We start from the raw sequence: 13,018 nt of genomic DNA, 5'->3' as shown, positions 1-13,018 counted from the left end.
AAAACATTCACCACGTACAGGAAAGTGAATGAAGAGTAGTGCTGATTCTATTGAAATGCATACATGCATTCTTTATATGTTTCAGAAAAAATAAATGAAAACCTTAAACGTTTACAACTAATATTAAGCATCTACTATGTGCTGGCACACTGCTAGGTACTGAGCACCAAGCAAAGTTTTGCAGGGAGAATCTTTCAGCTCAACTCATTTTCTCAAAGGCTGATAGGTTTGTTATCATGGAAGAAATTTATCTGTGGATTCTCTGATGCTGCTTTAAGTGATCTGATCGTGAAAAGTTCCTGTCGCATTTAGTACACTGGTAGGGCCTCTCCCTGGTGTGCTTCCTCACGTGTCTGTTGAGCTCATCCGAACGGGAGAATGCCCACGTGCATCCCTTCGCGTTGCATTTGTAGGGCTTCTCTCCTGGACTCGAGAAAGAAAGGAAGACTTGTCATGCTTCAGGATAGCATGGGACACAGAAGTTGGAAATGAATGGAGAAGAAAAAGGAGTTGGGCATGTTGCAGTGGGACAGGGAGAGACAGACAGGAGACTGGAGGGGTTGCATGGGAAAGGAAGAGAAGGAGGGCAGGATGGGCTAGAAGGCTGAGAGGAAAACTGTGAAGGAGGGAGAGGAAAAGAAAAAGAAAACCAGGAGGGGAAGACGAAGGTCAGTAGTGGGTAAAGAAAGTTGAGGAAGAGGGGTTATCTGTTGGACATATAGGAGTCCATGAAGAGAAGTCCCAGGAGAGGTAAAGTCAAGACCACCCTAGGAGGTCAAACAAATCCCTCCACTTCTTCCATCATCCCAGACATTCAATACCACAAAAGGCTGCAGCCAGGTTGCCTCTGGCCCAGAGCTAGAATCTGTTCTTAGGACTGCTTTATATACCCTTTCAGATTTGCCAGCATTTTCTAGGGTCTTCTGGGTCCTAGACTTAGAGGGGGGTGGCAACAATCTCAAATGACCCCAAAGTCTTATAAAGGCAGAGATCTTTAGTCATTTTCCTGACACCCTTATATTTCAGTCTTCACTCACCAGTGTGTAGGCGCGTATGGATTCGCAGGTGGGAAGATTTTGAATATGATTTCCCACAGCCCTGGTATGTACAGATGTAGGGTTTCAAAATGTCAGAATTCTTCTGCAACGAACATCTCTGAATCTTGAGATTCCACTTCTGCTTTTCTAGGGGTTGTCCTTGGATCAAATAGGAACTAGAAATGTACAGAAATCTAGGATATGGCAATGATGATGAGGAATGTGGCACTATATGGACTTCATGGGGAGTGTTCTCATCATTGAGTATCTTCATCGGACACCAATAGAGGGTTTGGTCCCCACTGAAGCTCATCTGGCCTCCATTGTGGGTCTGGTATACATGGATGGTTTTCATCTGACTTCCAGAGACAGCCTGGTCCCAAGGGAAGGTCATCTGGGCTCCACTGAGAATCTGGCATTCACTGGGGTTCTTCATCTGACCCTCATAGAGGGTCTGGTCCCCACCGAAGGTCATCTGGCCTCCACTGAGGCTCTGGTCATCATCGAGGATCTTCATCTGGCTACCCTTATTGGGGATTGCCATCTTGTTTGCATTAACGGTTGTCACTCTACAATCAGTGATGAACGCCTTTGTGGTGTCAGTGACATCCACCAACTGGGATGCTGCTGCAGGGTTTCTCTCATCAAAGGAGGTCACCTTGGGGTCAAAAAGAAAGGCATTTTAGGTTCCCAGGGGGCAAATCAAGGGATTTAACATGGGTTGTTGTTAGATATGGACAAGAACTGTCCCAGGGATGTTAGAACATGCATACATCATCCTTGTGGGCATCAAAGGATTCATCACCTGGTTCTGCATTGACTCCTTTTGGCTGTCCTCATCACGGGCAGTCAGAGGTACATAGAGCTCTGACTCTGGTGCAGCTGGGGTTTTTGCCTCATGTATCTCATTGATGTCCTGGAGAAACTCATCAATGTCCTCAAGTGTCAGAAAGAAAGAAGTCATGGAAGCCTCTTTGCTGTTGCCTGATAACCGAACTAGATCTTCAGCTGTGGGATTCTGCAAAAAAAGTTAGAAGTCAGATGTCTTACCCAGCTCAAATCCTAACTCCACACGCCCTTCCTCTCCATCCCTGCTGACCCAGTCCTCGTCTAGCCCACCATCATTGCTTGCATAAAAGCCTGCAATTTCCTCTTAATTGACCTCTGTGAATCTGGAGTTGACTCCATCCGGTGTGCCCTCCATAAACAGTAATATTTCTAAAATGAAAAGTCTTCCTATGCTACTCCTACCTATCAGTGGGGGTGGGATTCTAGATGAATGGAAACACCCCACTATCCCCTGCAGTGAGCTTGCCCCATAGACTTTTAAAAAATTGATAAACACTTGATGTACACTATTATATGTTATAGGTGTACTATATAGTGATTCAAAACAGTTAAATGTTATACTCAATTTTTAGTTACTATAAAATATTGGCTATATTCCTTGTTTTGTACAATATATCCTTGTAGCTTGTTGTATACATAAGAGTTTGTACCTCTTAATCCCTTGTCTCTATATTGCCCCACCCCAACAGAGACTTTTCAACAGATGCCCTATCTTCCAGAAATCCTACCAGAGATTTGTTTAATTTAATGAACTTCCAAACATATTATCGCATTTTATTCCAACCATGACCCCAGAAACAGGAGCCATGATAAAACCGTATTAAAGAAGAATTCACAGACGTCCAAAGAGGTGAAATGACATGGCCCAAGTAGAAGATTCTTAACTTGAATTGGACCTGTCTTGCTCTTGGTGCTCACAGACCTGATCCTCTGTGGATATTTCCCCAAGAGACCTCCTGGAGTTCCCCCTGGCATTCCAGCTTCCTGAGAACCATCCTGGAAAGCATCAGCCTCCAGGAACCATTCCAAGAAGAAGCTTCATTACAGGCAGAGGCTAATGTGCCCATGGCCAAAGTCTATACTTCTATTCTCATTGGCCATCCTTACGCTTCTAGGTTTCCTATACATCTGGTAGAAAGCCTCCAGTTAACTCCTCAAAGCCATCATGTCTGTAGCCTCACATCTTTTTCACCCTATGTGCCTCCTTGCAGCTCTTATCCTACTCTAGCCAGACCAGTCTGCTCACTTTTGTCATATCCCTGTCCTGTCCCTTGCTCATAGCCTGTCTTATTAAATATGACATCCATTCTTATCCCTGCCACCAAAGACTGGTCTCTCCCACCCTGTCCTGACTCTCAGAGCAGAGAGACAGCTAGGATAGTTCACCCAGGCTATGTTCGAAATATATGACTGTACAGTCATTGACTATGGTAGACTGAGGGCACTCCGAAGTCATCTTCTGCTACAAAAAAATCCATAGAAGTGATAGATGCCCTTAAATTTAATTGTTATCTACATTCACACTTGGAAATAAGTGGAATTTTCTAAGCCACAGTGTAGCAGAAGCCACCATCACTTGGAGGTGTGGAAAAGGGTACCTCTATGAGGCCAATGTCACTGTGGAGACAATCCTCCAAGAAGGGCCATCAAAACCTAGGGATTCTCTGAGATGAAACCTCACTGGAAGTCAACCTCTAATAACATCGTACTAGGGCACTTCTTTTACTATCATTCCCACTCTTGAAATAGTGTCGTGCCTGTCTTCTCCCCTTCCCTTACCACTGGACTGAAAACTCCTCAAGACTAGAGAACTCTACTTCCACCTTATCAGGGTCTGACAGATCCAGCTGGGCAGACCTCAGGGAAAAGGGACCCAAAGAAAGACTTCTGATTTCTACTCCTCCAGCTCTAGGTCTGCATCCAGCCTCTAAAATCTCAGGATGTGTTTGGGGTGTCAGTGACATCTGTCAACTGGGATGTTACTTGGGTTTACTCTCATCAAAAGAGGTCACCTTGGGGTCAAAAAATGTCTCACTTAAGGTTTCCAGGGGGCAAATCAAGTGCTTTACCATGGGGTGATCTTAGTTCTGGATGAGAACTGTCCCAGGGATGTTAGAACATGCAGAAATCACTGGGAGCCTCAAAAATTTCATCACCTGATTCTGGATTGACTCCTTTTGGCTGTCCTCTTCATGGGCAGTCAGAGGCACATAGAGCTCTGGCTCTGGTGCAGCTGGGCATCTTGCCTCATGTGTCTCATTGATGTCCTGGAGAAATGCCTCAATTTCTTCAATTGACTGAAGGTAAGAGTCCCTCGATACCCCTTTGCTGTTGCCTGATAACTGAACTAGATCTTCAGCTGTGGGATTCTGCAAAAAAAGAAGTTCATGTGTCATAACCAGCTCAAATCCCAATTTCACACACCCTTCCTCTCCATCCCTGCTGACCCAATCCTAGTCTAGCCCATCATCATTTCTTGCCCAAAGTTTGCAATTGCCTCTTAAGTGGCCTCTGTGAATCTGGAGTTGACCTCATGTAGGGTAACCTCCAAAGACCGTCAGAGTAATATTTCTAAAATGAAAAGTCTTGGGCTTCCCTGGAGGCGCAGTGGTTGAGAGTCCACCTGCCGATGCAGGGGACACGGGTTCGTGCCCCGGTCCGGGAAGATCCCACATGCCGCAGAGCGGCTGGGCCCGTGAGCCATGGCCAATAAGCCTGAGCATCCGGAGCCTGTGCTCCGCAATGGGAGAGGCCACGACAGTGAGAGGCCCACGTACCGCAAAAAAAAAAAAAGAAAAAGAAAAAGAAAAAGGAAAGTCTTCTTATGCAACTCCTATCTATCAGTGAAGGTGGGAATCTCGATGAATGAATGAAAGCGCCACCATCTCCTGTAGAGGTCTTGCCCACAGACCTTTTTTAAATTGATGTATACTTAATGTATAGTGTTATATGTTACAGGTATACAATATAGTGAATCATAATAAAGGTTATACTCAAATTTTAGTTATTATAAATAATTTTTATATTCCTTGTTCTATACAATATATACTTGTAGCTTGTTGTATACATAAGAGTTTGTACCTCTTAATCCCCTATCTCTGTATTGCCCGCCCCTGCCCAGAGACTTTTCCAAAGATGTCCCATCTCCCAGACATCCTACTGGAGATTTGGTTAAATTAATGAACTTCCAAACATCTTATCTCATTTTATTCCCACCATGCCTCAGAAACAGGAGCCATGCTTAATCCCTATTAAAGAAGAGTAAATAGGGGTCCAAAAAGGTGAAGTGACATGGCCTAAGTAGAAGACTTTTAACTTGAATTGGACCTATCTCACTCTGGGTGGTCACAGACCTGAACCACTGTGGACATTTCCCCCAGAAATGTACAGGGTTGTCCCTGGCATTCCAGCTTCCTGAGAACCATCCTGGAAAGCATCAGCCTCCAGGAACCATTCCAAGAAGAAGCCTCATTACAAGCAGTGGCCTAATGTGCCCATGGCCAAAGTCTATACTTCTATTCTCATTGGCCATCCTTACGCTTCTAGGTTTCCTATACATCTGGTAGAAAGCTTCCAGTTAACTCCTCAAAGCCATCATGTCAGTAGCCTCACATCTTTTCACCCTGTGCGCCTCCTTGCAGCTCTTGTCCTGCTTTAGCCAGACCAGTCTGCTCAGTTTTGCCATATCCCTGTCCTGTCCTTTGCTCAGCCTGTCTCTCTCAGTAACATGTCTTAGTGACTATAGCCTGTCTTATCAAATATGACATCCATTCCTATCCCTGCCACCAAAGACTGGTCTCTCTGGCCTGTTCTGAATCTCAGAGCAGAGAGACAGCTAGGATAATTCCCCCAGGTTATATTAAAAATTTATGACTGTACAGCCATTGACTATGGTAGACTGAGGGCACTCCGAAGTCATCTTCTGCTACAAAAAAATCCATAGAAGTGATAGATGCCCTTAAATTTAATTATTATATATATTCACACTTGGAAATAAGTGGAATTTTCCAAGCCACAATGTAGCAGAAGCCACAGTCACTTGGAGGTGTGGAAATGGGTACACTCATGAGGCCAATGTCACTGTGGAGACACTCCAACAAAAAGGACCATCAAAACCTAGGGATTCTTGGGACTTCCCTGATGGGGCAGTGGTTAAGACTCCTCACTCCCAATGCAGGGGGCCCGGGTTTGATCCCTGGTCAGGGAGCTAGATCCCACATGCATACAGCAACTAAGAGTTCACATGCCACAGCTAAGGAGCCTGTGAGCCACAACTAAGGAGGCTGCTGGCCACAACTAAGACCCAGCACAAGCAAATAAATAAATATTAAAAAATAAAAAAGCGCCACTTCAAAAAAAAAAAAAAAACCTAGGGATTCTCTGAGATGAAGCCTCATTTGAAGTCAACCTCTAATAACATCATATTAGGGCACTTCCTTTCCTCTCATTTCCACTCTTGAAATACTGTTATGCCTGTCTACTCCCCTTCCCTCACCACTGGACTGAAAGCTCCTCAAGACTAGAGAACTCTACTTCATCCTTAGCAGGGTGTGACAGATCCAGCTGGGAAGACCTCATAGAAAAAGGACCCAGTAAAGGACTTCTGATTTCCACTCCCCCAGTTCTAGGTCTGCAACCAGCCTTTAAAATCTCAGGATGTGTTTGGGGTGTCAGTAACATCTGTTATCTGGGATGTTACTGTGGGTTTGCTCTCATCAAAAGAGGTCACCTTGGGGTCAAAAAGGGTCTTGCTTAGGTTTCCAAGGGCAAATCAAGGGCTCTAAAATGGAGTGATCTTAGTTCAGGATAAGAACTGTCCAGGGATGTTAGAACGTGTAGAAATCATCATTGTGGGCTTAAAGGATACATCACCTGGTTCTGGATTGACTCCTTTTGGCTGTTCTCATCATGGTCAGTCAGAGGTACATAGAGCTCTGGCTCTGGTGCAGCTGGAGTTCCTGCCTTATATTTCTCATTGAGGTATTGATAAAATGCCTCAATTTCTTCAGTTGCTTGAAGGTAAGAGTCCCCTGAAGCCTCTTTGCCACTGCCTGATAAATGAACTTGGTCTTCATTTGTGAGATCCTGCAAAAAAAAGTTAGAATTTCATGTGCCTTACCTAGCTCAAATCCCAGTTCCACACACCATGCTTCTCCATACCTATTGACCAAATCCTAGTCTAGCCCACCATCATTGCTTGCCTAAAAGCCTGCAACTGCCTCTTAATTGGCCTCTGTGAATCTGGGGTTGACTCCATCTTGTGTACCCTCCAAAGACAGTCAGGGTAATATTTCTAAAATATGAACTTTCCCTATGGTACTCTCATCTGTCAGTGGAGGTGGTATCTCGATAAATGCATGAATACCACACCATCCCCTGCAGAGATCTTGCCCCACAGACTTTTAAAAATTGTAATATAGTTGATGTTTAAGGTTTCGGGACACACATAGGATGAAAGTGAAAAGATGACAAAATACATTCCATGCAAATGGAAACCAAAAGAGAGCAGGGTAGCTATACTATATCAGAAAAGTTGATTAATCAAAAGCTGTTACATGAGAAAAAGAAGGTCATTATATAAGAAAAGGGAACAATTAATCAAGAGGATATGACAATTATAAATTAATGGACTCAACATAAGAACACATAAATATGTTAAACAAATACTAACAGTTCTGAAGCCAGAAATAGACAGCAGCATAACAGTAGTTGGGGACTTCATTCCCCACTTTCAACAATAGATAGATCTTCCAGACAGAAGATCAATATAGAAATATTGGACTTGAACTGCACATTAGATCAAATGAACCTAACAGACATATATACTACGTTCCATCCAACAGCACAAGAATACACATTCTTCTCAGGTACACATAGAACATTCTCCAGGATAAATCATGATCATATGTTACATCACAAAAAGTTTTAAAAATTTAATAAGATTAAGGTCATATCCAGTATCTCTTCTTACCAAAATGGTGTGAAAGTAGAAATCAAAAAAGAGAAAGGTTGGAAAATTCACAAATATGTGGGAATTAAACAGCACACTGCTGAGCAATCAATGGGTCAAAGAAGAAATCAAAAGAAAAGAAAATATTTTAAGACAAATGAAAATGGAAACACAACATACCAAAACATATGAGAGTCAGCAATAGTAGTTCTAGAAAAGAAGTTTATAACAATTATGTGCCCACATTAAGAAACCAGAAAGATCTCAAATAAGCAATCAACATTCATATCTCAAGGAACTAGAAAGGAACAAATTACAACCAATGTTAGTGGAAGAAAAGAAGAAATAACAGAGACCATAGCAGAAATAAATGAAATAGAGACTAGAAAAATAATAGCAAAGGTCAATGACACTAAGAGATGGATTTTGAAAAGACAAGCAAAATTGACAAAGCTTTAGCTAGACTATAGATGAAAGAAAGAGAACAGTCTAACAAATAAAATCAAATATGAAAGAGGAAGGAGTATAACAGAGACTGCAGAAATATAAAGATCATAAGTGATTACTATTAACAATTATATGCCAAAAAATTGGATAGCCTAAAAGTAATGGGTTAATTCCTAGAAACATACAACCTACCAAGACTGAACCATAAGGAAATGGAAATCTGAATAGACGTATATCAGTCATCAAAAATCTTTCCAACAAGATTCCAACAGTGAAAGTGACTTCACTGATCAAGTCTACCAAACCTTTAAAGAATTAATGTCCATCTTTCTCACATTCTTCCCAATAATTGAAGAGGAAGGATTAGTTCCAAATTCATTATGAGGCCAGCATTATCCTGCCACCAAAGCTTATAAGGACACTACAAGAAAATAAAATTATAGGCCAGGGACTTCCCTGATGGCACAGTGGTTAAGAATCCACCTGTCAATGCAGGGGACACTAGTTCGAGCCCTGGTCTGGGAAGATTCCACTTGCCGTGGAGCAACTAAGCCTGTGTGCCACAACTACCGAGCCTGCACTCTAGAGCCCACGAGCCACAACTACTGAAGCCTGCACACCTAGAGCCCATGTTCTGCAACAAGAGAATCCACCGCAATGAGAAGCCTGTGCACCACAACGAGGAGTAGCCCCCGATCACCACAACTAGAGATAGCCCACGCACAGCAATGAAGACCCAACAAAAAATATAAATAAACAAATAAATAAATAATAAAATAAAATTATAGGTCAGTATTCCTGATGAACATAGATGTAAAAATCTTCAACAATACTCTAGCAAACCAAATTCAGAGCACATTAAATGGATTATACACCATCCTTAAATGGGGTTTATCCCTGGGTTACAGGAATGTTCAATACACACAAATCAATAAATGTGTCTAATGAATTAAAAAATGAAGGATGAAACAAATATGGTTATTTTAGTAGCTGCAGACAAAACACTTGACAAAATTCAACACCTTTTCATGACAAAATCTACAAATTAGATGTTGAAAAGCTGAAGATTTTTCTCTAAGTTCCAGAACAAGACAAAGATGCCAGCTGTCACTTCTATTCAACATAGTACTGGAATTCCTAGCCTGAGCAATTAATTAAGAAAAGGAAATAAAAGGCATCCTAATCAGAAAGGGAGAAGCAAAAATATCTGTTTGCAGATGTCATGATGTTATATACAGAAAACTCTAAAGGCTCCACAAAAACATGCCTAGAATAAGTGAATTTAGCAAAGTTGCAGGATACAAGAATCAGTAGTGTTTCTATACATAAACAACTCTCAGTAAGAGAAATTAAAAAAACAATCCCACTTGCAATAGCATCAAAACAATAAGGTACTTAGGAATAAATTTAACCATAGAGGTGAAACACCTGAACAGTGAAAATTATATTGATGAGATTCAAGAAGACACAAATAGATGGAAAGATATCCCCTATTCTTAGATTGAAAGAATTAATATTGTTAAAATGAGCAATTACCCAAATTGATCTAAAGATTCAAAGGAATTCTTAACAAAATTCCAATGGCATTTTTCACAAAAATAGAAAAAACAATTCTAAAGTTCAACTCAATCCAACGAAGACCCAAATTACAAAAGCAATCTGAGAAAGAAAAGAGGCATAACACTTCCTGATTTAAAACTGTATTATAAAGCTATAGTAATCAAAATAGTATGGTACTGGCTGAAAAAGAGACACATAGACTAATGGAACAGAATAGAGAGCCAGAAATAAATCTATGCATCTTTGACCAGGGTGCCAAGAACACACAATGTAGAAAAGATAGTCGCTGCTATAAAGGGTGTTGGCAAAACTAGATACACACAGGTTTAAGAATGAAAGTGGATCCCCATCTTATAGAACTCACAAAAATTAACTTGAAATATACTAAAGAATTAAATATAAAACTTGAAACCATGAAGATTCTAGAAGAAAACATATGGGAAAAATTTCCTTGACACTGGTCTTGGCATTGATTATTTTGTATTTGACACCAAAAGCATGTGCAACAAAAGCCAAAATAAACAAGTGGGACTCCATCAAACTGAAAGCTTCTGCACAGCAAAGGAAACAAGCAACAAAGTCAAAAAGCAACCTGTGGATGGGAGAAAATCTCTGCAAACCATCTATCTGATAAGAGGTTCATATCTAAATATATATGGAACTCATACCACTCCATAGCAAAAACCAATCTGACTTAGAAATGGGCAAAGGACCTTCACAGACATTTTTGCAAAGACATACAGATGGCCAATAGGTACACAAAAAGGTGCTGATCATCACTAATCATCAGGGAAATGCAAACAGAAACCACAGTAAAAATAACACCTCATAACTGTTAGAATAGCTATTATCAAAAAGACAAGGTATAAAATTGGGGGAGGATTTGGAGAAAAGGGAACCCTCATGCACTGCTATTGGGAATGTAAATTGGTACAGCTGTTATGGAAAACAGTATGGAAGTTCCTGAAAAATTAAATACTAGAACTACCATATGATCCAGCTATTCCACTTCTGGGTGTTCAAAGGAAATGAAATCTGTATCTCGAAAAGAGATCCACACTCAGAGGTTCAATGCAGCCCTAGTCGCCATAGTCAAGATATGGAAACAACCCAAGTGTCTGTCCATAGGATGAATGATAAAGAAAATGTGCTCTTCAGGTATCCAGAGCTTTTTGGAAAGTTTGCATTATGCCACTTTGCTTTTATGGAAGACCTACATTAATACCTGTTTTCAATAACCAAAAACAAACAAACAAAAACCCCAGAAGAGGGCCTTCCCTGGTGGCACAGTGGTTAAGAGTCCGCCTGTCGATGCAGAGGACACGGGTTCGTGCCCCGGTCCGGGAGGGTCTCGCATGCCGCGGAGCGGCTGGGCCCGTGGGCAATGGCCACTGAGCCTGCACGTCCGGAGCCTGTGCTCTGCAGCGGGAGAGGCCACAGCAGTGAGAGGCCCGCATACCGCAAAACAAACAAAAAACAAAAAACAAAAAACAGATGAGGATTTTCACTTTTTCAAAAACAGGTGAAAGTGAAAATAGTGCTAATCATTTTTTTTTTTTTTTTTGGCCACGTCGTGCAGAATGTAGAATGTTAGTTAACCGACCAGGGATCAAACCCGCACCCTCTGCACTGGAAACGAAGACTCTTAACCACTGGACCACCAGGGAAGTCCCTCAACATTTGTTTTGCAGTGAACTTGAACAGAGGCAACGCACACCCAGAACAGGGAGAGTGGCAGCTCCTCCCTGGGGGACTACACTCAGCACCTCCTCAGCAAGCCACCATACCCTTGAACTCTGTCTGTGAGCACCTGGGCTTTATCTCCATTTGTTTTGCCCATCCTTTAGCAAGAAGCGTCCTGAGGTAATTGCCTCATTGCTTTATGCCATTTCAGCTTACAAAACGTTTCATAGGAACGCTCTACTTTCTGAGAACAGAGAACATTATTCGGCCATCAGAAAGAAGGAAATCCTGACATTTGTGACTACATGGATGAACCTAGAGGGCATGGCATTATTCTATGTGAAATAAGTCAAAAAAACATAAACTTTATCTTATTATTTTTATGTAGAATGAGGAAAAACAGTTGAACTCATAGAATCAGAGAGAAGGGTGGAAGTTGCTAGGGGATGGGGGGTGGGGAAGTGGGAGTTCTTGGTCAAAGGGTACACAAGTCATAAGAGGAATAAGTACTGAGGATCTAATGTACAGCATGAAGATGATAGTTAATAATGCTGTATTGGACACTAGAAATTTGCTAAGAGAGTAGATCTTAAGCATCGTCACCCAAAACAGAAAGGTAACCACATCAGGTGATGATTGTGTTAACCACTTTGAGTGTGGTAATCACTTCACAACATATACATACATCAAATCAGCATGGTGTACACTTTACATTTATGCCAGTTTGCCAATTATACCTCAATAAAGCTGGGTAAATAAAAATGAAATGTTTTCAAGGAAGGGAGAAATCGGTGCCCCCTGCCACGGGCTATATAACTCGTTCTCTTCATTGTCTAATTTCTACCAGTATCCACCCAGGCCCCTCCACACATGGCCACCCATTTTGCACATCCTTCCATCCTTGCCACACAGGTTGCAGCCGCCCAGTACCAGGTAGTGATCTGGGGACTGGGGGGGTGTACCATCTAGGCAGCAGCCTTGCCCTCAAGGGGCCTTCGGGGACAGCAGCCAACTGGACAGGTCCCAACACTGTCTCTTCTTCAGGAACTCGACTGTCTGCACGAGGGCACCCCCTGGACAGTGCAGACACGCAGGGGTGCTCAGTAAAGAAGGCCTTAAAGAAATTAATGTTTTGAATGTTTGGGTTCCTCTTCCATAAGAGTGTACCCCCTGCTAGGACTCACGACCTTCCACCTCAGTACCCAGACATTGGCTGCAGACTCACCATCAGTGGATCCATTGTGTGGCCAGGGACCTCAGCGTCGTGGGCCAAGAGTTGCCAAGACTGGGCTGCAGGCTGAAGTAGCTGACCTCTTATATAGTCTCGGGGGCCGGATGTACTGGGGTCCCAGACCAGCATTCTTTGGTTGGCCACGCCCTCTGGGCGGGTCCCAGCGCACCCAAATCAGACACTTGGGAATTCTCAACCTTTCAGGTTACCTACCTGATTGGGTTACCCACAAGGCACCTCGGGACGTTTTTACAGCCATTT

The 13,018-nt window shown here is 42.3% G+C and overlaps 1 protein-coding gene across 1 annotated transcript; it reads right to left on the bottom strand.

Moving 5' to 3' along the window:
• Window positions 1-247: 247 nt before the first annotated feature.
• On the bottom strand, window positions 248-7,080 carry LOC112409984 (KLF transcription factor 18). The gene is given in 6 exon segments (XM_024760367.1): window positions 248-423; window positions 1,038-1,695; window positions 1,843-2,055; window positions 6,547-6,740; window positions 6,743-6,971; window positions 7,075-7,080. Coding segments are annotated over 6 exon segments (1,476 nt in total).
• Window positions 7,081-13,018: the final 5,938 nt, after the last annotated feature.

This window comes from Neophocaena asiaeorientalis, unplaced genomic scaffold, assembly GCF_003031525.2.
Source record: "Neophocaena asiaeorientalis asiaeorientalis breed wild unplaced genomic scaffold, Neophocaena_asiaeorientalis_V1.1 scaffold761, whole genome shotgun sequence".
Classification (NCBI taxonomy): Eukaryota; Metazoa; Chordata; class Mammalia; order Artiodactyla; family Phocoenidae; genus Neophocaena; species Neophocaena asiaeorientalis.
The sequence above is the reverse complement of the archived record's forward strand: the minus strand, read 5'-3'. Positions and strand labels throughout refer to the sequence as shown.